Source organism: Heterodontus francisci, chromosome 11, assembly GCF_036365525.1.
Source record: "Heterodontus francisci isolate sHetFra1 chromosome 11, sHetFra1.hap1, whole genome shotgun sequence".
NCBI lineage: Eukaryota > Metazoa > Chordata > Chondrichthyes > Heterodontiformes > Heterodontidae > Heterodontus > Heterodontus francisci.
In genome coordinates, this window is record NC_090381.1 from 91,881,527 (window position 1) to 91,907,201 (window position 25,675).

The 25,675-nt window shown below is 41.5% G+C and overlaps 1 protein-coding gene across 1 annotated transcript in view; it reads left to right on the plus strand.

Annotated features, from left to right (window-relative positions):
- Positions 1-19,404, plus strand: part of nyap2a (neuronal tyrosine-phosphorylated phosphoinositide-3-kinase adaptor 2a) — a 165,951-nt gene extending 146,547 nt beyond the window's left edge. Inside the window, 1 exon segment of the mRNA XM_068041516.1 lies at positions 19,183-19,404. Coding sequence (XP_067897617.1) covers positions 19,183-19,404 — 222 coding nt within the window.
- The last annotated feature ends 6,271 nt before the right edge of the window (positions 19,405-25,675 follow it).

The following is a 25,675-nucleotide window of genomic DNA, read 5'->3' on the forward strand; positions in this document are numbered from 1 at the left end:
CACAGGTAGATAAGGTGGTTAGGACTTGCCTTTATCCAAGGCATAGAATATAAGAGCAGGGAGGTTATGATGGAGATGTGTAAACACTAGTTAGGCCACAGCTGGAGTATTGTGTACAGTTCTGGTCGCCACACTATAGGAAGGCTGTGATTGCTCTGGTGAGGGTGCAGAGGACATTCACCAGGATGTTGCCTGGGCTGGAGCATTTCAGCTATGAAGAGAGACTGGATAGGTTAGGGTTGTTTCCCTTAGAGCAGAGAAGGCTGAGGGGGGATCTGATTGAGGTATGCAAAATTATGAGGGGCATTGATAGGGTAGACAGGAAGCAACTTTTTTCCCTTAGCGGAGGTGTCAATAACCAGGGGGCATAGATTTAAGGTAAGGGGCAGGAGGGTTAGAGGGGATTTGAGGAAAACCTTTTTCACCCAGAGGGTGGTTGGAATCTGGAAAACACTACCGGAAGGGGTGGTAGAGGCAGGAACCCTCACAAAATTTAAGAAGTATTTAGATGGGCACTTGAAATGCCATAGCATACAAGACTACGGGCCAAATGCTGGAGAATGGGATTAGGATAGGTAGGTGCTTGATGGCCGGCATGGACACAATGGGCCAAAGGGCTTGTTTCTGTGCTGTATAACTCTATGACTGAGTTTGTAATGGTGTTGCTCTGTATTCCATGAGAGCACACCAGGGATCACTAACTATGCTCAGCAGATTTTCTCATTCTCTTTCCCCATAACCTTGCGGATATCTGGACTGCTTTAGTGTGTATAAATCAATCCAGATTTTCACATTTCTCAAAACAGATTGCTCAAAATGATAGTCTGTTAACTCAAATGTCTTGTTCCGGAATACTATGTTAAGTAAAGTCAGCATTCAGATGTTTAATTATATCACAAATAAAACTTCTTAAGTTCTACATATCTCAAAAATATAATTTATCACAAATAAGTAGCTGTACATTTTCCTTATGAACAGATCAGTTGCTACTTTTTTGGTCGGGGCAATGTGGCATCACCTGAGGAATTTTTTTTTTTAACAAAATCTACAATAGAAATCACCATTCTTGACAAGCTTACTTAACTCTTGGGTGAATTCTGATCTTCGCACTCACTGTCGTGCAATACTTTGAGATTACTTGGTGATCTTCATGCAGTTTATTCAAAATCCCTCATTTCAAAGAATTGAGGATAGTCAGTCCACCCTTTAAAGTGAAATCTTTGGTGAACTACAATCCTCCTGATATATCCCAGTGCTGCTCCCCATAAGCCTTCTGAAAACTGATTTTTCTGATTGCCTTTTCAACAACACTTAATGTTGTCATCTTTCTGTTTGTGCATCACAAGAATACCTGGAACCAAAGTGTCCCATAGGAACACGTTTAGGATAGTCAGCCCATCAAGTTTGCTGCTCTACTTAAGTTAGCCATGGCAACTCTCTTTTTAATCCCAATTTTTGTAACTTTTTCTATATCCTTTCATAGCTATATTTTCCAGCGAAGTATCTATCTTTCTCTTAAACACTTCAGTTGATTTTACATCTATGATATCTGGAGCAGTCTGTTCCAAATTATCACAACCCTTCGTATGAACTTTTTTCTGGATTTGCTTTTCACAAGCTGACCTTTAATTCTATGATTACATCCCCATGTTCTGAATTCTTTTGGAAGAGTCACATACAAATATGTTCATTTCTTCCTGAAATTCAAACTTTATAGGCTACACTCTCACCTGTATTTAGAGCTCATGAGAAAATATTAGCTTTATTCAGTTTCTTCCTGGTACCTGCAAGATGGTATGCTTATATTTCATCTCATGCTGAGTCATCAGACTCTTGGTGGCAATTCATCCATGGTCTTTTAGCCCAGTGGTGACATTAAGTTTGTTGACATCTTCAATATGAAAAAAACTCCCATAAGTTAGTCAATTAAAGCACAGGGAGATTACTGTTAAAGTCCACTTTTCAGAACAGTCAGAAGGTTGGGAGATCATGTCTTACTCCAGAATAGAGCACATAATCTAGGTTGAAACTTCAGTGCAGTGCTAAGGGAGTAATGCATTTTCAGTGATTCTGCCTTTCAGATGAAAAGATAAACTGAGGGTTACTCAGGTCAATATTAAAGATTCTGTAGGACTATTGAAAGAACATGAAATTCCCCTGACATTCGGGCTGACATGGCTCCCCAAGTCAACACTAACAAAAACAGATTGACTAGTCATGCTTATGGGCCCTTGCTGTATGTAGATTGTCTACTATATTTTCCTACATAACAGCAGTGCCAGTATTTCAAATTAGTTCATTGCTTGTAAATCTTTGTGAGATATCCTGAAGATGTGATCGGGTGCTTTATGAATTGCTTGTGCACTCAAGAGTGTCAAGATGTTGTTTTAAATTTTCTATCACACCTTCAAACTGGACTAAAGGAACAAAACAAATGTGTCACTCTGCTCCATAATCATTGTAAACCATTTAGTGACAAGAAGTCAGCAATTGGCAGATAGTATATCATTCAGTTTTGCAGTTCATCTGATCCAATACCTTACAAGCAATGGTATGCCTACAAAAGATATAAATTAAATGTGAAAGTTCAGATGTTTAACTTGCATTGAAACCTTTTCTGGAATCATTATACATCACGATCAAAATAGCTGGGTAATGCGTAATCATCATGCAAATAATACACTGGGCCATTAAATTAAGCTGCTCTAAAACCTATTGATTGCAGTGTGAGGAACAATGTTGTAATACTTCATAAAAGCTTACTTTTCGAAAATTAGGTCTCATTGTGGGTGACACTGGAAAGGGCATAATGCCCATCCTTCAGTGTCCTGACAATTGAGTTGGGCAGATGGCATTAAGAGTTAATCACATAGTATCGGTATAGGCCCAACTGGGTTGTGGTGGAAGGCTCCCTTCCCTGAAGGGTATTAATTAGTGAACCAGGTGGGTTTTTATTGCAATCTGGCCGCTTTCAATTTAAACTAACTAGGATATTGATGCCCACACCAATGGATCACCATGGACAGATTTTTTTAGCTAAATCATAAAAACTAATAACATCCCTGCTTTAAAAAAAAAACTAATTGATGTTTAATTGATGTTTTGCAAGTTTATATGGTTTAGGTGTGTTTTAACTTAGATTAAAAAAAAGGATTGTGATTCTCAATTGTTTTTGTACAAATGTGAACAAAAGGATGGTTCTTCTTCACTGAATTACTGCAAGTGAGTACGAGCAGCTTGAGCTTGAGTTGAACATGTCCTGGATGTATTTTTCCAGCTGTTTGTCAGTTGTGTGCTGATGTGGTCACAAATGCCACACACAGGCAGAAAAATAACAAAAAAAACGGCCTGTGTGCAAGATTCCGGGAGATGGATCTTATGCATGGCTTGATGTAATGAAAAGTGTAGGCTGGGATTCCAGCAGCACGCTGCAGTGTCAGTTTGCTAGATTGATGCAAGTTTGGAGTTTCCTGTTTTCTGGCATAATTTTCATCTAAAATAAAGAATGTTATTAAATATAGGACTCCCTAATTCTGTCCAGTGAGATTTCTGAATCCCCTTGTCACTAAGGGAACAAATTTGTTTCACTGTCTGTTGATCTGATCTTTTTGCCGCCTTCGCTTTTCTGTTGCCTGAGGTAATACACAGACCCAGTTTTTCTCCCACATTATGGGAGTCTGTATTTGCAACCAGCGCAAGCACAGAGATGGGCTTTATTACCTGAAAGAGATGTAGGAATTATGAGTAGTTTTGTTTAGACATATAATGGCACTGTCTGCATGAAAAAGGCTTTTGTAAAACTTAATTTGGGGAGAGAAAACTGAGAAAAGCCCTGCGTGTGGTTACTTTATAAATTAAATTGTAAGTCATAAAATTTAGTATCATCTGTTTGCCATTTTATTCTTCTGCCACCAAGAATTCCATACCCTTGCTTCCGACTTTATCCTCATACTTCACTAGTCATTCAGGCAGATTGTGCACAAATTAATAGTCCTGTTCTATTCTGATCGGAGCTTCTAATCTCATATTCAATCAATCAGCATACATCTGCCTATAAAACAAAACAACAAAGAACAAAGAACAGTACAGCACAGGAACAGGCCATTCGGCCCTCCAAGCCTGCGCCAATCTTGATGCCTGCCTAAACTAAAATCTTCTGCACTTCCGGGGTCCTTATCCCTCTATTCCCATCCTATTCATGTATTTGTCAAGATGCCTCTTAAACGTCTCTATGGTACCTCCCCCGGCAGCAAGTTCCAGGCACTCACCACCCTCTGTGTAAAGAACTTGCCTCGCACATCCTCTCTAAACTTTGCCCCTCTCACCTTAAACCTATGTCCCCTAGTAACTGACTCTTCCACCCTGGGAAAAAGCTTCTGACTATCCACTCTGTCTATGCCACTTGTAACTTTGTAAACCTCTATCATGTCGCCCCCCCACCTCCGTCGTTCAGTGAGAACAATCCGAGTTTATCCAACCTCTCCTCATAGCTAATGCCCTCCAGACCAGGCAGCATCCTGGTAAACCTCTTCTGTACCCTCTCCAAAGCCTCCACGTCCTTCTGGTAGTGTGGCGACCAGAAATGCACGCAATATTCTAAGCGTGGCCTAACTAAAGTTCTGTACAGCTGCAGCATGACTTGCCAATTTTTATACTCTATGCCCCAACCGATGAAGGCAAGCATGCCGTATGCCTTCTTGACTACGTTATCCACCTGCGTTGCCACTTTCAGTGACCTGTGGACCTGTACGCCCAGATCTCTCTGCCTGTCAATACTCCTAAGGGTTCTGTCATTTACTGCATACTTCCCACCTGCATTAGACCTTCCAAAATGCATTACCTCACATTTGTCAGATTAAACTCCATCTGCCATTTCTCCGCCCAAGTCTCCAACCGATCTATATCCCGCTGTATCCTCTGACAATCCTTGTCACTGTCCACAACTCCACCAACCTTTGTGTCGTCCGCAAACGTACTAATCAGACCAGCTACATTTTCCTCCAAATCATTTATATATACTACAAAGAGCAAAGGTCCCAGCACTGATCCCTGTGGAACACCACTAGTCACATCCCTCCATTCAGAAAAACACCCTTCCACTGCTATCCTCTGTCTTCTATGACCGAGCCAGTTCTGTATCCATCTTGCCAGCTCCCCTCTGATCCCATGTGACTTCACCTTTTGTATCAGTCTGCCATGAGGAAACCTTGTCAAAGGCTTTACTGAAGTCCATATAGATAACATCCACTGCCCTTCCTTCATCAATCATCTTCGTCACTTCCTCAAAAAACTCAATCAAATTAGTGAGACATGACCTCCCCTTCACAAAACCATGCTGCCTCTCGCTAATAAGTCCATTTGTTTCCAAATGGGAGTAAATCCTGTACCAAAGAATCCTCTCTAATAATTTCCCGACCACTGACGTTAGGCTCACCGGCCTATAATTTCCTGGATTATCCTTGCTACCCTTCTTAAACAAAGGAACAACATTGGCTATTCTCCAGTCCTCTGGGACCTCACCTGCAGCCAATGAGGATGCAAAGATTTCTGTCAAGGCCCCAGCAGTTTCTTCCCTTGCCTCCCTCAGTATTTTGGGGTAGATCCCATCAGGCCCTGGGGACTTATCTACCTTAATGCTTTGCAAGACACCCAACACCTCCTCCTTTTTGGTAATGAGATGACTGAGACTATCTACACTCCCTTCCCTAGACTCATCATCCACAAGTCCTTCTCCTTGGTGAATACTGATGCAAAGTACTCATTTAGTACCTCGCCCATTTTCTCTGGCTCCACACATAGATTCCCTTCTCTGTCCTTGAGTGGGCCAATCCTTTCCCTGGTTATCCTCTTGCTCTTTATATACGTAGAAAAAGCCTTGGGATTTTCCTTAATCCTGTTTGCCAATGACTTCTCATAACCCCTTTTAGCCCTCCTGACTCCTTGCTTAAGTTCCTTCCTACTGTCTTTATATTCCTCATCTGTTCCTAGCCTTCCAGCCCTTACGAATGCTTCCTTTTTCTTTTTGACGAGACTCACAATATCCTGCATTATCCAAGGTTCCCGAAACTTGCCAAACTTATCCTTCTCCCTCACAGGAACATGCTGGTCCTGGATTCTAATAAACTGATGTTTGATTTACCCTCAAACAGCCGCCCCCAATCTAAATTCTTCAGTTCCTGCCTAATATTGTTATAATTAGCCTTCCCCCAATTTAGCACCTTCACCCGAGGACTACTCTTATCCTTATCCACAAGTACCTTAAAACTTATGGAATTATGGTCACTGTTCCCGAAATGCTCCCCTACTGAAACGTCGACCACCTGGCCAGGCTCATTCCCCAATACCAGGCCCAGTACGGCCCCACCCCTAGTTGGACTATCTACGTATTGTTTCAAGAAGCCCTCCTGGATGCTCCTTACAAATTCTGCCCCATCCAAGCCCCTAGCACTAAGTGAGTCCCAGTCAATATTGGGGAAGTTAAAATCACCCACCACTACAACCCTGTTACCTTTACATCTTTCCAAAGTTTGTCTACATATCTGCTCCTCTACCTCCCGCTGGCTGTTGAGAGGCCTATAGTAAACCCCCAACATCGTGACTGCACCCTTTCTATTCCTGAGCTCCACCCATATTGCCTCGCTGCATGACCCCTCCGAGGTGTCTTCCCGCAGTACAGCTGTGATATTCTCCTTAACACCTTAAATGAACCATTTACAAACACCCTCCTTGTTGGCCACTTAAATTCCTCATTATACAAACTCTTAACTTGTCCAAAAGTCTACTGCACACATCCTGTCCTGCACAATGGCATACTCAGCCATCACTTTGTCTTCGTCGACTCCACTAGATCCACATCCCCTGTGATGCATCAAATTCAAAACCCTTGTCCTCAATTACAAATATGTTTGGGAGCTCCTGCGTCACCTTACCTTTGTAACCTCCTCCAGTATTACTTCCCAGTCTTCGCTTTGTGGTCCTTCAACCATGGCCTCTATGTGCACACCCTGTTCTGAACGTTCAACACTTACTGGTATGTTAGGCTCACCTTCTAGAACTCTCTCTTAAACCTCTGCACCTTACTACTTCCTTTTCCCATCATTAAAAACTTCCTCAAAAGCTACTTTTTTGATTGTTCCCTTAGATAACTCCCCCAACTATTTTGTTGCTTAATCCACCTCTCCTCTTGGGCCAGATGTTTGAACATTTTATTTCTTTAAAAGCGCTATACAAATGCAAAAATTTGCAAAGGGTCGTTTGACAAACGTTTTGTGCTGTCGCTTTGGAGCCAATCCCAGTGCTCAAAAACAAAGATTCATAGGCTTCCAACCCCCTCCCATAATGAATTGATCTTCCTCATGTTTATCAAGAGCAACATACCAAAAAACCGTCACACACAGTAGATTGTATACTGACAATTATCCAGCCTGAGCCAGTGTTTAATATTTTGGACAACTGAGTGTTAGAATGACTTTAAGTCTGTAATAAAGTATCTTGGTGAAATAATTTTCTGGGATGGTGTGCCAGAATTATTGTGTGAAGTGACGCTATTCAGATAATTAGGTAATGAATAAGCAAAAATGGTGCATTAGTCTGTAACTTTGACTGGAACGCCCTGCAATAGTCTGGTGCGACACTACAGCAAAGCAAATGAATCTGCTGCTTTAGAAAAATAAGATTGCCTCTTGCCAAAGTATCTACTTATGAGACAAATTCCCTATTGTTATGGTTAAGGTATGCATTCCCGTTAATTAGGGAGCAAACTCACTTACTGAGCAAGGCATAAGAGCATCTTCTGATCATCGCGCTTCTCCTAAACCTTTACTTAGCACAGATGTCAATCCTTAAGCAGGCATTTGTTCCTTCCTCTCCAACTCTACTCCTTTATTTGGCTTTTACATAGTGAAGCATCTCATTTTTGATTTGATATTTATATTTTACATTCCTCCCTTCTCTTACTTAACTTGCCCGTTTTGCATATTCCTCTTTTAACATATTTTTTCCCAGAACTTCGTGCATGATTGTACTTGCATGTCATCTTCCATAAAATGAGAGCCACATGCACAGTTGCGAATCATAACTGAAATTAAATCAAATCTCCAAAACTTCCCCAACTTCATAACATGCCTTCTTTCTTTTATGCATTCTTGTGGCATCCAACAGAGGGAGCTTTTACATTCCAGAATATTAATTGCAAGTAGCACTTTGTGTCACACTGTGTTACAATTCAAATTGTGATATATATACACACGTTATTTTCAACGCTCTTAAAAGGCAGAAACATTTAGTTTGAAGGAGATGCGTTAATGAAATGTTTTCATTTCACTGTGGCTACTGTAAATCAATAAATATAAGACACAAGTGGCAATGCTCTGAAAATGGTTCAAAATCTGCTGGAGTTTCAGTTAGGAATGTTTGAATGAGATTTTTGCAGTGAGAACCTCAGTGTAAAGTTAGGCTTTGTTATACATTAGCAGCTTCTCCCTATACACACATACCCTCTTTGGAAGAATGTCAGAGTAATGCCAAAATTAATCTCTATCAACTATCTTTAGACATGCACTTGCACCTTCCTCTGGATTAGCGCCAGTGCAATTCCACTCCTCAACGCCAAATTCTGCATTAAGTGATTTATATTTTGCTCTGCTGTGCTCCTCGCTATAATTTCATCTTTGAAATGTCAGATTTGATTCTGTGTTTGCCAGCTTGCCCATATATTTCCCATATATTATTTACTTGTAATAGCAGTGTGTTACCCACCACTTGCATGTTCATACCCTCTCTGAGACAGCATTAGGTTTCGCTGTTCGTTGGTTGCCTCCCACTATACATTCAGGACTCATGCTGGAGTGTGCCCAAGTTTAATGATGGGGTTAGTTGCATTTTGGTTACCTCTAACAATGCCCTCATCCCTCTTACTGGCATATTTCATCTATATGTAAGCTGTCAAAGCACTTAAATTGTTTTGAATCCACAGTTTCTGGGAATTGATGTTAAATAATTATAATTGATTATTAAAATAGCCCTTAAAGGAAGTATAACTTTAATTGCTACAGTCAATATAGCAATCATAGATTCTACTATGAACAGTGACTACACTTCAAAAATACTTTATTGGCTGTGAAGTGATTTTGGGACATCCTGAGGTCGTGAAAGGCGCTATATAAACTCAAGTCCTTTCTTCGACTGAGTCTACAACCTCCAGCTCTTACTTTCAAATACAAACAGTTGTTAACACCTTTTCTATTAACAGCTTCATTAATATGCTCTAATGGACATTCTAGTAGACTCTATACCAGAATAGAGGCAAAGACCTGATTAAATGATGAGTACAAGAATACAGAGATGATCTAGCATGTGAAATCAGAGGAAGCTTTATTTGTATCATAATCAAGACCTTGTTTCCTCTGTTTGTGACACTCAGGAAAGTTTGTTGTGACCATTACATTGTAGCATAATTACTGACCAACCTGGGTCAAGGTTGTTCCTGAAATACAGCCGTTTACTGTGTGTTTAGTGTTAGTTTTCTTGGATAATGAGATCAAAAGACTTTAAAGTTGTATGGCTAGCTAGTATTGACATAATTTTGAAACCAGGACAATGAATCAGAAAAAACATGCAAATATGCCCCTATACACACAAAACCTCTTTGGAAGAATGTCAGAGTAAATTTAAGGAGGAGATAGACAGATTTTTAATTAGTAAAGGGTTGAAGGATTATGGAAAACGGGCAGGAAAGTGGAGTTGAGGCCGAGATGAGATCAGCCATGATCGCATTGAATGGCGGAGCAGGCTCGAGGGGCTGAATTGTCTACTCCTGCTCCTAGTTCTTATGACTTTATGACCTTATGTCAACCGAGCACCACATTGCAGGATTAAAATGTTCTTTTTACTGAAGGCTATTTTCTTGGTGTAAGTGTCCAACAGTTGATTGTTAATGAAATTATTTTCTATTAAATGATATTTGTTTGCATGTTGGTGAGCATAAGGAATATTTTGAAGGCGGATAATGGTCTGTGACATTATCCCTTTGTTTAGAATATGAACGAGGAACAGATCTTGGCTAATCAGCAAAAGGACATACTAAAATTTGCCTTTGCCAATGTAAACAAAGTCATCATTTAATGTGTTCTCCAGCAGACAGGAAACAAAGTTCCCTTTATTACCACTAGATGTCACTAAATGTTCTTCTCTGCTACAGTGATAAACTGAATTCTGCCAACCTTTCACACAACGTTTATCATGTCAGATGCTGAACATGTTGTGTTGTGTAGCAAGTAAAGCCAGTGTCTTAATTACATAGAACCTATTTTTTGGCAAATAAGCAAGTTCTACTTTAACTTTACAAACAAAAAACTTCGATCTGACAGCTTCATTACTGGTTGTCAAAGTAAAATAAGAACCTGCTGGCTTCTGCAGATAATGAGACTAATCTCTTGTCAAATATTATAAATGTTTTATTATTATATTCACTTCAAAGAAAATAAATTTTGTACTGTGGCTACAGTACCTCGATGTAATATCTATACACAGGTTCTATACCCTTTAATGATAACAAGTACAAGAACAAAGGAACAGGATGACTACCTTGTAAATATTACAATGATGAGGATGCGACATCTTGGACACATTGTGAAATAGGAGGTTAATATACATTAAGCATAATAAACAGCTCTATTACCTTGTGTTTATCATCTAGAGATCGGATACTACTTTTAATAATAATAAAAATAAAGGAGAATACAGAATACTCTCACCACTGTCTTCTTCCTATGTCTTGTTCAAATGAACCTGCAAATATAATTATTTTTAAATTTCCAAGTACTTTGCAGGCACAAAGATAAAAGAGTAACCATCAGGACAATCTGCAGTCAGGCAGACCACATAGTAGCCAGGCAGCTTGCTCCAACTTCACAAAACCACTTAGCGTTCATCTACCTGTTTTTAAAAAAAAACTTTACCAATTTTTCCTCTTAGAACTGTCCTCCAGGGCATCGCAGAGTACATCTTGAGGTTTAGATCCCATAATCCTAAAATTTAATATGGAGTATAGCTCACTCAGCATATGGACATCTCAAAAGAAATGAAAAAAATTTAATTTGGCTTTATTGGCCTTTATGTTGATCAATGAAATGTCTATTGTTGTTTGTCTTGGTCTTGTCATAAGATTACACGAGATTTCCTGGCCAAGTCAAATTTGAGAGCTGCTAAACATGTAAACTCACCAACAACTTTCACAGATAGCTCTCACCGAGATGAGAAAACCTGTCTGTGGTACTCTAAGTGTTAAATCACAGCAGCAAGCCGTGGGAAGTCACATTTTACAATTTTTATTGTTTACTACAGTCATCCCTCATATGCAAAATAATCCATCATTTTAAAAGCCCCAGGTGTTTTGATATGTGATACAGGTTTGGAATTTGTGTGACAATGTGACCTCTGCTTAGCAATTTTTCACACGCTTAAATTGTCATTTTTGCTGCTCATTTTCACCAGGGAGAATTTGGGCTCATTCAGCCTGGCCTTTGACCTTTGATTTTTGTTGAGCAATCTTAAGGCAGTTTGAAACATGAGCATTTGAAATTTATCATAGATACCAAATAGCTGATTTTCACTTTTTCTCCTATTATGCTGTTTCTCCATCCTTTAATGTGATATATTGTTCTGTTCCATAGTACTTATTGAAAGCATAGGTTCATTGACTGTGGTCAGTTTGTGCACGTCTATCATCTCCTAGATGTAGCTAGCCCATAGGGGAATCTCCATAACAGCTGTTTTCTGTCATCTACATGTGTGTTCTGTAAACATAGCACAGACACTTTTGTGGAAAAAAACAAGTATATGACCAAGTTGTTTATAATATTGCTGTACAAAATATGCTGATATTTACAGTATGCCTGCAGGGCCATCATAAACAGACAAGTTTTAGAGCTCATAAGCAGTAGATCACAATTTAAAAATAAATATTACATTTGCTCGGATGTTTAAACTCTATTTTGGAATATTCCACAAAATTTATCTGGTACAATTTCACCTGTTCCACGGAGCAGAAATAAATACTGCCATCCAAAATGAAAATGTAGCTTTCCATCATCTGAAGTAAGAATTGGAGAGAGGGAGCAACTGGGAGAGTCAGGGAGAAACCAGGAGAGAATAAAAAGCAATTAAGAAACGAGGGCAAACAGCAGGGATAAGCTGGCAACAGAAAGACTAGGACAGGGATCGAGAAGTGAGGAAAAAAAGGGAGCAAAGTGAGAAAGAGTCAGATGATAAGAAATGAGAGCAAAAAATGTTGTGGAGGCAAGAAACCAAATATAATGCAGTGAGAAGTTGGGAAGAGTTGAGAAGCAGTGAGAAGTCCAACTATCAGGTTGTCGTAAAAACCCATCTGTTCACTGATGTCCTTTAGGGAAGGAAATATGCCATCCTTACCCAGTCTGGCCTACATGTGACTCCAGACCCACAGCAGTATAGTTGACTATTAACTGCCCTCCAAAATGACCTAGCAAGCCACTCAATTGTATCAAAATCACTACAAAATATAAGAATAAAACTGGATGGACCACCCAGCATCAACTTAGGCACTGAAATCTGGCACGACAAAGGCACACCCAATTCTACTGACCCTGCAAAGTTCTCCTCACTAACATCTGGGGACTTGTGCTAAAGTTGGGAGAGCTGTCCTACAAAGTAATCAAGCGACAGCCTGATATAGTCATAGTTACAAAATCATACCCTTCAGCCAGCATCTCAGACTCCTCCATTACCATCCATGGGTAAGTTCTGTCCCATCTCCAGGACAGACCCACCAGAGGTGATGGCACAGTGGTACACAGTGGGGAGGGAGTGGCCCTTGGAGTCCTCAACATTAACTCTCAATCTATGAAGTCTTATGGCATCAGGTCAAACATGGGCAAGGAAACCTCCTGCTGATTACCACCTATTGCTCTCACTCAGCTGATGAGTCAGGATTCCACTATGTTGAACAGCACTTTGAAGAAGCACTGAAGGTAGCAAGGGTACAGAATGGACTCTGGGTGGGGAACTTCAATGTCCATCACCAAGAGTGGCTCGGTAGCATCACTAATGACTGAGCTGGGCAAGTCCTGAAGGACACACCTGCCAGACTGGGCCTGTGGCAGGTGGTGAGAGAACCAACAAAAGGCAAAAACCTACTTGACAGCGTCCTCACCTTCTACCTGTTGCAGATGCATCTGTCCATGACAGTATTGGAAGGAGTGACCATCCCACAGTCCTTGTGGGGATGAAGTCCTGCCTTCACACTGAGGACACATCATGTTGTGTGGCACTGCCATCATGCTAAATGGGATTGATTCAAAACAGATCTAGCAGCTCAAAACTGGGCATCCATGAGGGGCTCTGGGCCATCAGCAGTAGCAAAACTCTATTCCACCACAATCTGTAACCTCATGACCTGGAATATCCCTCACTCTACCATTACCACTGGCATTCAATCTGGAGAATTGTGAGGTAATGCATTTTGGAAGGGCAAACAAAGCAAGCAATTACACAATAAATGGCAGGATGCTAAGAAGTGTAGAGGAACAGAGGCACCTTGAGGGCATCTCCACAGATCCCTGAAGCTAGCAGTAGGGGTAGATAAGGTGGTTAAGAAGGCATATGGGATACTTTCCTTTATGAGTTGAGGCACAGAATATAAAAGCAGGGCAGTTATGCTAAAAATGTATACAACACCAGTTAGGCCATAGCTAGAGTATGACGTACAGTTCTGGTCACCACATTACAAGAAGGATGTGATCACACTCGAGATGTTACAAAGGAGATTTATGAGAATGTTGCAAGGGCTGGAGAATTTTAGCTATGAAGAAAGATTGCATTGGCTGGGGTTGTTTTCATTGGAACAGAGGAGGCTGAGGGGAAATTTAATTGAGGTGCAGAAAATTATGAGGGGCCTAGATAGACAGGAAGGAGTTATTCTCCTTAGCAGAGGCTTAAAGACGAGGGTACGTAGATTTACAGTAAATGGTAGGAGGATTAGAGCTGAGGAGAAACTTTTTTCACGCAGAGAGTGGTGTGGGTCTGGAACTCAGTGCCTGAAAGGATGGTAGAGGCACAAACCCACATCCTATTTAAGAAGTACTTAAATATGCACTTAGAGTGCTATAACCCACAAGACTACAGACCAAGAGCTGAAAAATGGGATAAGGCTGGATAGTTCTTTCTCAGTTAGCACAGACTCATTAGGCCGAATGATCTCCATCTGTTCCCTAAATTTCTATGATTCTATGCCATCAAGCCAGTGACCAACCCTTGTTCAATGAGGAGTATAGAAGAGCATGCCAGGAGCAGCACCAGCATACTAAAAATGAGATGCCAACCTGGTGAAGCTACAACACAGGACTAATGCCTGCTGAACAGTGGAAGCAGCGTGGTATAGACAGAGCTAAGCAATTCCACATCCTACTAATCAGATCTAAGCTCTGCAGTGTTGCTCCAGCCAGTCATGAATGATGGTGGCAAATTAAAAACATAACAGGAGGAGGAAGTTCTTTATAAATCCCCATTCTCAATGATGGCAGAGCCCAGAATGTGAGTGCAAAAGACAAGACTGAAGTATTTGCAATCATCCTCAGCCAGAAGTGCCAAGTGCCAACCCATCTCGGCCTCCTCCTGAGATCCCCACCAGCACAGATGCCAATCTTCAGCCAAGTTGATTCACACCATCTGATATCAAGAAATGGCTGAGCGCACTGGATACATTAAAGGTTATGGATCCTGACACTACCTGGCTGTAGACCTGGAGACTTGTGCTCCAGACTAGCCATGACTCTAGCCAAGATATTTCAGCACGACTACATCACTGCCATCTACCCAACAAATTCGAATGTCTTGACCACAAAAAGCATGACAAATCCAATCCAATCAATTACCGGCCCATCAGTCTACTCTTAATCATTGGCAAAGTAATGGAAGGTGTCATCAACCGTGCAGTCAAGTGGCACTTACACAGCAGTAACCATCTCATTACTATTCAGTTTGGGTTCCAAGACCACTTGGCTGCAGACCTCATTTCAGGTTTGAACCAAACATAGACAAAAGAGCTGAATTCCAGAGGTGAGATGCAATTGACTGCACTTGACATCACGGCACCATTTGACAGAGTGTGGCATCAAGGAGCCCTAGCAAAATTGAAGTCAATGGGAATCGAGGGAAAACTCTCCATTGCTTGGAGTCATACGTGGCACAAAGGAAGATGGTTGTGATTGTTAGAAGCCAATTATTTCAACTCCAGGACATCGCTGCAGGAGTTCTAGGGCCAACCGTCTTCAGTTGCTTCATCAATGACGTTCCCTCCATCATAAGGTCAGAAGTGGGGATGTTGGCTGATGATTGCACAGTGTTCAGTTCCATTTGCAACTCTTCAGATAATAAAGAAATCTATGCTCACATGCAGCAAGACCGAGACAACATTGGACTGATAAGTGTCAAGTATCATTTGCACCACACATGTGCCAGGCAATGACCATCTTCAACAAGAAAAAGTCTAACCATCTCCCCTTGACATTCAATGGCATTACCATCATCAAATCACCCACCATTGACATCCTGGGGGTTACCATTGACCAGAAACTTAACTGGATCAGCCATATAAATACTGGGTATTTAGAGTCTGGGTATTCTGGGTAACTCACCACCTGACTCCCCAAAGCCTGGCCTCCATCTACAAGGCACAAGTCAGGAGTGTGATGGAATACTCTCCACTTATCTGGATGGGTGCAGCTCCAATAACACTCAAGAAGCTCGACACCAGCCAGGACGAAGCAGCCCGCATGATCTGCACCCCACCCACCACCTCAAACATTCACTTCCTGCACATAGTGGGAGCAGTATATACAAGATACACTGCAGCAACTCGCCAAGGCTCCTTCAACAGCACCTTCCAAACCCGCAACCTCTGCCACCTAGAAGGACAAGGGCAGCAGTCACTTAGGAACACCTCCACCTGCAAGCTCTCCTCCAAGTCTCACATCATCCTAACTTGGAAATATATCGCCGCTCCTGCACTGGATCAAAATCCTGAAACTCCCTTCCTAACAGCACTGTGGGTGCATCTACACCACATGCCTGCAGCGATTCAAGAAGGCAGCTCACCATCACTTTCTCAAGGGCAATTAGGGATGACCAGTGACGCTCACATCCCATGAAAAAATATAAAAAGAATTCTTTTTGAAAATTGTAGTAATCTGGGCAGTTAAATTTGTAACAATCTAAAATGTAATTTGAATCCAAAACCAAACTACCATCACACACTTGCTGATCTGATGCACTTTGGTTGCTTTCCAAAAGCCAGAATTAAGAGAAGAAAATCTCAACTTTTCTTCATTACTTTAATATGAACTCGAATAGCAAGTTGATAAGGCGGTGAGTATACTGCTCCTAGTTTCTGCAATTGTAAGACACAGGCAGGAATCTCATTCACACTCAATGGGAAAGGATAGAACCAATATGTTATCTTCTTCAACGAAAAAGCAGATTGGATAATGGGCTGAAATTTATGAGCGCGCCGCCATTCGCGGTGGCGTGCTCCAATATTGTCAGTCTTCCCGTGCGGTTGCGCCATCGCTGCGCCCTCACGATATTTTCCAAGGGGGCTCATTTAAATGGAGGGGCCCACCCTCGATGTCGTAGAGGGGGCGGACACTGCGTCACCTGCAACAGCATCCGGCGCCACCGCATAGGGGCCGGTGTCATTTTTAAAGGGCATCAAGCCCTTAGAGGAAAAGTTCACTTTTAAAGGGACATTTTTATAAATGTGAATTTAAAATTTTAATAAAAGCCGGAGGCCCTTTCAACCTCCCCAAATGTCTGTTTAGGGCCACTGACCCAAAATAAGCATTGTTACCAATGCAAAACTCCCCATCCCCAACCTCGTAACATTTTACCTTCAACCCCTTCCCACCATCCCCACAGCCAATCAAAAGTGTTTTCCTTTCTCCTCCTCACCTTCAGACCTGAGAATTTCACTCCTCCCCCCTCTCTACCAGTGTCATGCCTTGGAACGTAGTTCCGAAGGTGCACGAGTTGCAGCTGGCAGCCGGAATATCAGCATAGGACAGCCACTGGGACAAGGTATGTTAATTTGCATTTATTTTACTTCATTTTAATATTTAAATGAAGGCCCTGCCACTCGGCAGCGGGGTGGCCACACTGAGGCCTCGTCACTGCTGGTAAAATGCAGCATATCCCCCACCACAACTCCTGATGCCAGAGACCTCATAAAATTCAGCCCAATATGTTACTTCATTAAAATAGACAAGATTGTAAAGAAATGTACAAACTTTGGCTTTTAGTTGCAATTTGGGGATAGATTTTTAATTTGCCACCCAGGTGTAAAACTGGCATTGCGAATCAGCCACCCATTATAGACCCCATCCGATTTTCATTTCTATTGAAATGAGTGGAATGAGTTCTATAACAGGTGGGAAATCTGCTCTATTCATCACTCAGGTGGTGAAGATAAAAATTACCCCATTTCAAAAGGTGTTTGATAAGGTTCCTCATCTGCAATTAATAATATTACTTTATTGAGGTCAATAATACAAACTTCAGCATCTGCTGTGCATCAGGTGTCCCCTTTTCATTTTATTGACTGCTGGATGTTGAGTGCATTATAAACTGGCCAGGAAGCACCTATGGCACTAAGAGCCTGCACACCTATTATGTAAGCTGGGTTCATTGTGGGCCTAAAAATTAGGGCTAGGGCCTAAGCAGGAACTCAATTGCCCAGAATCCATGTAAGACTGGTGATGCAAAGGGCAGGGACACCTTTCTTGTTGGGACTATGCGTTTAGGGTGACCTGATTTGTTTGGACTTGCTTTGAGCAATTGAAGTGTAATTTTTTCCCATCTATTTTAGTGCTTCTTTTCTGCTTAGCCACTTTGTCACAAAGAAACATACTGTCAGTTTTTTAAAGCCACACTCCTTATGTAGCCCTGCCTGCTTTCTCCCATATATGGGACCTCTCTGGGCATCCCTCTACATTTGCAGGTTTTTGGAAAAGCAGGAAGAGGATCAGCAGTTTCATCCCGAATAGGTATGAATGTACTTTTGATGCTCAGTTAGGATTTGTCCTGTTGCTGCTACCAGTGTGTACAGGGTCAGCCAATCATATCTGAATGTGTCTAAAAAGCCCTGTACCTGGAGACTGTCATTTCCTTAAGAAGCCATACTGTACAAATTTAGGCAAACTATTTTGACTGCAGGGAAGTCTCTGTCAGTAGCAGTGAAGGTAACATCTCACTTGAACTTTTACACCACTAGGTTCTTCCAGATAACAGCAGGAGATGTCTGCCAAAATTTCCCAAGCTCCAGCTCACAGATTTGGGGATACATTTGTCATGACTTTCTAGACATGAAATAGAACTGGTTTGACATGCAATTAGCATGACAATCTGCATGCATCTAGCACATGCACTTATTATGAGCTTATGTGTGCTTGTGTTTGACACCTGCTTATCATATTTGACATGTTTTATGGCTGCATCTCATGATGTGTATTTGCATTTAGCATGTGTTTGTCATGACATACTGCATGTATTTAGCCCTCATTTGATCCTTCCGTTGGCATGCTCTCCTGTCACTGAGAGAACCAGGTCCTTATCATTGTGCCTTCTTTTCAGAGAAGTTATAATAAAACAGTGGATCAGGTCAGTGGCAAAACGTTTATCACAATAGCTTGCTTGATGGGGGAAGAAAGGATCTAAATAAATTCATAACCTTTGTTAAATTAATCAATTAATATATTGTCAATGATAAGCATTTACCAGGTTTCCAACTTGCCAGAGTTTATTGATTACGGGAAACAATTTACCCTCCTGAATAAACAGGAATTCCAGAGAGTTGCAAGAACTGCAGTAAAGGGTGTCTTAATGAGCAGAGGATAAACATGCAAGGTCAACTCAGTTAACACCAACTGGTTTTGTTTCATGGTAACTATCTGATGAATAAACAACAACTGAGTATTTCGCTGCCCCAGTTATGCTGAGCTGTATATGTTATTGATCTGAATGCTGATAGCACATGAAAAGCGATCAAAAAAGAAAAAGAAAATTCTCTGTCATTGATCTCTGAATCACGCAGCAGGATTTATGCCTTTGTTTTCTCTTGTCTTTTCCTTTCTTTTTAACCAGGCATTGTATCAGCAATGGTTCTATGGAGACAACACAATACTTGAAATGATTGAGAAGAAGCGATGTCTGTGCAAAGAGATCAAGTCACGGCAAAAGCCAGATAAAGGCCTTTGTAAACAAGACAGCATGCCCATCCTTCCAAGCTGGAAGAAAAATAACATGACAAAGAATCTGAAACTGACAGCACCTCCCTGCACAAAACAGCAAACTGTTCTTTGGGATACCGCAATCTGACAAAAGTCCTCTGTGAAGCATGCTTCCCCCAAGGTTTTGACCTCTGACCATTACAGGCACCCTCAAAGGGTCATTTCCTAAATGACTGTTGTGACCTTTGACACCCACATCGGTCGGCCCACCTGGGCCTTCGATTAATTCAGCTCAATGATTCAGTTGCCTTGAGGAGACCATGGTTCACTGTGACTGGAGCCAACATGTCACATGACAGAGGCTGAACCAATTACCTTGCAGATCAACCATGGCAGCAACCAAGTCTTAGCTGCCTAATAGAAGCACTGTAATGTAATGTTTAAAAGTAATACTGATATAACAATAATAATTAAACAGCTGTGCTGTTATGTGAATGGATTTTAATATAATTAGTTTTATTGTCAGCTTTCAAGAAATTGCAATCAATCAGAGGCAGGCATGGAAGGAGGTGGGTGGCAGAGGGCGGCTCTATTCTTGACCACCCAAGGGGAAAATCTCCTCTGTGTGCTATGTGCAACAAAATCATCAACGCGTTCGTTATCAACAGTCTTACAATTCTGCTGCACATGGAGCGCTGATGAAATCTTCTCTGCCTGCTCTAAATATTTTGTTCTATGAGCACTTTTCTATCCTGTTTCTGAAACAAGGAAAGATGACTTTCAAAGTCACTCAACTTGCAGGTGAAAACAGAAATTCACCTCTCTAGTTATTGATAAATTTCAACAGGGTTATATTCTGCCCTGCAGACTTCTCTTAAAGGGAGGACCACTTGCTTTCCTATGCAAACACCAGTAAAGTTTGGTGGTCTGTAATGTCATTGTATACAACACAGCCCAGCCCCTCTCCAGTCCACCAGCCCCATGTAAGCTGCAGTAATCAATTAAGGGTTTTTAAAAGGAAAATTTATTAATGCTCAGAGCATTAGGGATCAAAGTCTTAGAATACCAAACAGTCAGGACTAGGTTTGTTTTTGTATGTGACTAAATGAAATGATGTAGGAAAGATTTTCCTGCTCTGCGCCCATCCTGCAGCGGATCACCCGGGTCGCAAGGAATATTGTGAAATTTTGTAGTTCGTGATGCGCCCCTGTAATGGACCCCACCTGAATTACCTTAACTTATTTAAATGAAGGAAACTCAGGTAGATTCCTTTGCAGGCTTGTGCTCCAATTCAGCTGATTTTGCAACATTCAGTGCGCGTAGGCGTTCCCCTGCAGTTGGTGCAAAAGCAAGAAAATCTCTCCTAATTTGGACAGAATCTGTGCAATGTAATTTCAATGGTGGCTGTTAGTTCTAAACCTATTGAAAACGTAATCAGGAGGAATTGAAGGCTTTTAAATATTTTCTACTGATGTGTATTATTGACCTATGATATATCTATATATAAATATATATACAGACTAATTATGATGTTATTGTCTTGTATTCACTTTTCTTGATTTTTAATTGTATAATTCAATAATAGTGTGAACTTTATATTATTTTTGTGTAAAGCACACTGTGATTAAAAAGGAAAGAAAGCACAGTCAAGGTACACAGTTTATCACAGTCAATGCATGCATCCCAACACTATCATAGTGCATACACCCAACCCAAATCACAGTTCTCACACCCAATATTGATCATAGTGATGATTGTAGTGCATACACCCAAAATCAATCATTGTGATTACAGCCAATACCAATAACAGTGCATGGGCACCCAATATCAATCATAGCATATACACTCAACAAGAATCAAACTGCATAGACTCAATCATACTGCATCCACCCAATACCTATTATAATGTGTACACCCAGCACCAATCGTAGTGCCTTTATCCAACACCAATCATAGTGCATATACACAACGCCAATCAAAGAAAATCCAACACTAATAATAATGGATGAACCTAACATTCATCACAATCACTATATGAACCCCCATTAATCACAGTCATCACACACACCCCATCAATCACTGTCATCACACGCACCACAACATCAATCACAGTCGCTGTATGAACACCCAACATCAATCATTGTCTTCACACACACACCAACATCAGTCACAGTCATTCTATGAACCCCCATTAATCACAGTCATAACACACACCCCAACATCAATCACAGTCATCACGCACACCCCAACATCAATCACAGCCATTATATGAACCCCCAACATCAATCACAATTATTATGAACCCCCATTAATCACTGTCATCACATGCACCACAACATCAATCACAGTCACTGTCTGAACACACAACATCAATCATTGTCTTCACACACACCAACATCAATCACAGTTACTCTATGAACACCCAACATCAATCACAGTCATCACACACATCCCAACACCAATCACAGTAGGTGCACATACCTTAGCATCAAACACAAGCAGTATATGCATCCCAATGTAAATCTTTGTTCAGTACATATACTGCTGCATCAATGCACATACCCAAGTATTGAGCAGTCAGTGTATACACCCTAAGAGTGATCGCAGTCAATGTATGCCCCAATATCACTCAGAGTAAGTACACATATCCCAATATTGATCAGAGTTGGTATATGTACTCTTAACATTGATCAAAATTGGTGTACACACTCCAACATCAATCACAGTCAATGCACACACCATAAAATCTAATCTTAGTCAACCCCACATTGATTAGGTTCAACTCACACCCAAGATTGATCACTGTCAGGGTAACCACACTACGATAGATCACAGCCAAGGCACACATTACAGTCACTGAATGCATCCCAAAATGTATCACACTCAATCTATTTGTTCCAGCATTGATTACATTTGGGATATGCAGCTCAAAATCCATTCACAGTTAGGGCACATAACCCAACATAGATCTCAATTGGTGCCTAAACCCAAACGTTGATCACAATCAGTATATATAAACTCATTTTGACCATAGCAAGAACCCATATATCAGTCAAGCACTCACCCATGCATTTGTCACTGGTGGATCAGCCACAAACAGACCTAAGGTGACACCATAGAGAAACTCTCCTGCCACAGTCAGGGTATACACACATATCTACATAATCACAGTGCGGACACACACAGGCCTATCGTGGAGTACACACATACATACACATTTACCACAGTCAAGAGTATACATGCACATGCAGATCTAACAGAATAATAGTTCGGATATGTATAGAGCTATCACAGTCACAGGACACATACACACGTACACATCTACATGACAACAGTACAGACACAAACAGACCAACCACAGCCAGAGCACCCCCACACACATACACATATACCACAAAAATAGTGTGGACACATACAGATTGACCACAATCAACTGGACTAACACAGAGACATGTCTACCATAGATAGCCCACACACAGAGACCTACCAGTCTGACACACATCAACCCCTGTCTCATAGTCATTTTAAATATCATTATATCTGGTTTTATTTTAGAGGAGGTTGGCATTTTTGGCAACTTCAATGAAAGGACACGGACTTTGAAAGAAAATACTTGTCCAAATAACAGGATCATTTGTATTTTTGCAGTTTCTTGGGCAAAAATTGCAGAAAATCCCTCAGTGGCCTATTTATTATTCATTGTACAGACATGGACTGAAATGCATTTCAGTTCTGCAACATTTTCATTCCAACTCAACTGTTTACAAATAAACCTAACAATTTTGAATGTACTTTCCATTCTTCAGTGATGTTTTTACAATGTTAATAACTGGTATCAGATTAAATAAATGTGAAACAGGCAAAGGATTCTTGTGAACTGATAGAATGAATGGATGTGTGTTCATTAACTCACTGCCCCTCACAATAAACACATAAATTTGATATTATACATTTGTCCTATTCCTGATGGTCTTTCTTTTCTATATTTATTGATGAGTAAAGCCTAGTGGATTAAACTAGTGTTCAATTTAGTGGTTCAGCATGTTGTGTTTATCTGTACAGTTGGAGGACCCGCACCCAAGTTCTCAAACACAGCCTGCACACTATACATGGGTGGCTCTGCTAAAATAGCACGAGACGAATGCCCTATGAGCACTTTGTGCCTTCATCTGCTATTATCACCAACAGAAATTATGGGGGAGAAATTTGATTAGGCCCATTATTGGGCTCGAGGAACATGATGCATGATTACCCCATGCCCGGTCGAGTTAAGGCAAGCAGCACACAAACCCTGTGCTGTCTGCTCAACAACATGATTGTAACACACAGCCCAGTGTGAAACATGCTGCTAAAAAGTGCATGTGCATTTTTTAAAGGCAGTCTGCCCCTCTTAAAGGCGAGGTGCAATAGTCTATAGCAGCTGGTGGAACAGTCTCAGAAAGACTTTGATGCGATGAAGAAGACTGACAATGGAGCAACAGGACAGAAAGAGAGCTCCCAGTTTCTCTGATGCAACACCAGAGATCTTAGTCCAGGAGGTCAAGAGGAGGAGAGAGGCATTGTTTCCACAGAGGGCCAAGAGGCCATCGAGGAACACCCTGTGAAGGGAATGGGAGCAGGGGACTAGGGAGGTGAATTCCCAGAGTCTAGCCCCGAGGAGCTGGCTACAAATGTCAGAATGAGTTCAATGACCACACACGTGTAGTCAAGGTCAGTGAATGCATCTTCAAATGCCATCCCCTACCCACCACAGCACTAACCTCACATGCTGCTCACTGCAACACAGCCCCATCCCTCACCCATCAGCAATCAGGACCCAGGCCTTACATTCAGATGCTCCACCTCACCTTCACACACTTACATATGGACATACGAACTAGGAGCAGGAGTAGGCCATTTGGTCCCTCGAGCCATTCTATAAGACCATGGTTGATCTGTTTGTGGACTCAACTCTACCTTTCCTGCCTAGTCCCGATACCTTTTGACTTCCTTGTTTGTCAAGAATCTGTCTACCTCTGCCTTAAAAACATTCAATCACCCTGCCTCCACCACTCTCCAGGGAAGAGAGTTCCACAGACTCACAACCCTCTGAGAGAAAAAAATGTCTCCTCATCTCTGTCTTAAATGGGAGACCCCTTATTTTTAAACTGTGCCCCCTAGTTTGAGTCTCTCCTACGTGGAAACATCCTGTCATGTTCCCTCAGGATCTTATATGTTTCAATAAGATAACCTCTCATCCTTCTAGTGCTGCCAGCCCCACACCCACCTCTTGCAGATTCCACATACTTCCAGCGATTCAGCTATGGCAAGCACATTGCAACACACTCACTGACATTCTTCCCTCCCTTTTGCAGGACAAGGTCATACATAACCGCAGAGGGCAGTAGAGAACCGATGGGGGACCAGCATGCCTGCATCTCCTGAAGGAGATGGTGCTCCACATCATGGGGCTGGCAGTGACAGAGCCCGTTGCATCTAGTACCACCAAGAACATTCAGGATGATGGTATGTTCCTGCTTTACCTTCTTAAATTCCACTTCACGCTCATCCTGCTATCTGACATGAAGTGTAAGCTGCAGATGGTGTGGCCATGGACTTCTTGCTTTCCAGCCCAACCCCCTTCCCTCACCCCAACCCTCCCCTTCTGCATTTCTGCTTTCAGATATCCAAGACTTGTCGTCTGGCCAGGCAGTGCAGCCTCACTATGAAGGACGTGAGCAACAGCAAGTCTCTGAAGGAGAAGCACCATCACCTAATCTGACACCAGCTCAGATACTGTGCGTACATTAGAGAGTAGCATAGATTTAGGATCAGCAGTTGGTGAGTCACTGGGCATGTGCGGGCTGCAGCGAGGCTAGGGGAAAGGATGCTGCATGTGCCAGCTCACTGGAGGGCGATGTCGAAGATGAGTTCTGCTGCAAAGGACTTAGGTGAGGACTCTGAGGGGGCAGTGTACAGGAAAAGGCCGATGAGCATGCAAGAAAACATTCTAACAGAAAACATTAATGGAAATGAGTCTGATCTAGTGAACAAATAAAGGACAGTTAACTTCTGAAGTAGTTAGTATGTGCCTGTGACTGATTGGGTTGCTTTTTTTTTCCCTCACCATTTCCAGTAACATTTGAAGGACTTCCTTTGAGTTTGAAGCATAGTGTTACGACCAGGTGAGCAATGTGTCTAGGGGTCTTTTGCCTTCTTCACCTGGTCTTATTGTAACAGGGTTTAATTTTAAACACACTGTTTTTTGAGCTCCCCCTTTGTGAATCCTTGTTCACAACTTTCCAATTATAAGGCAAAGAAATGAGCAGAAACAAGCTTTCTTTGGTTTAAAGAAGAAAGATGAAATTTATTAAACCTTAAAATTAAAATCTAATATGGTTCACGCCAACGGATATACGACACGCCCACTCTAGCAAGCT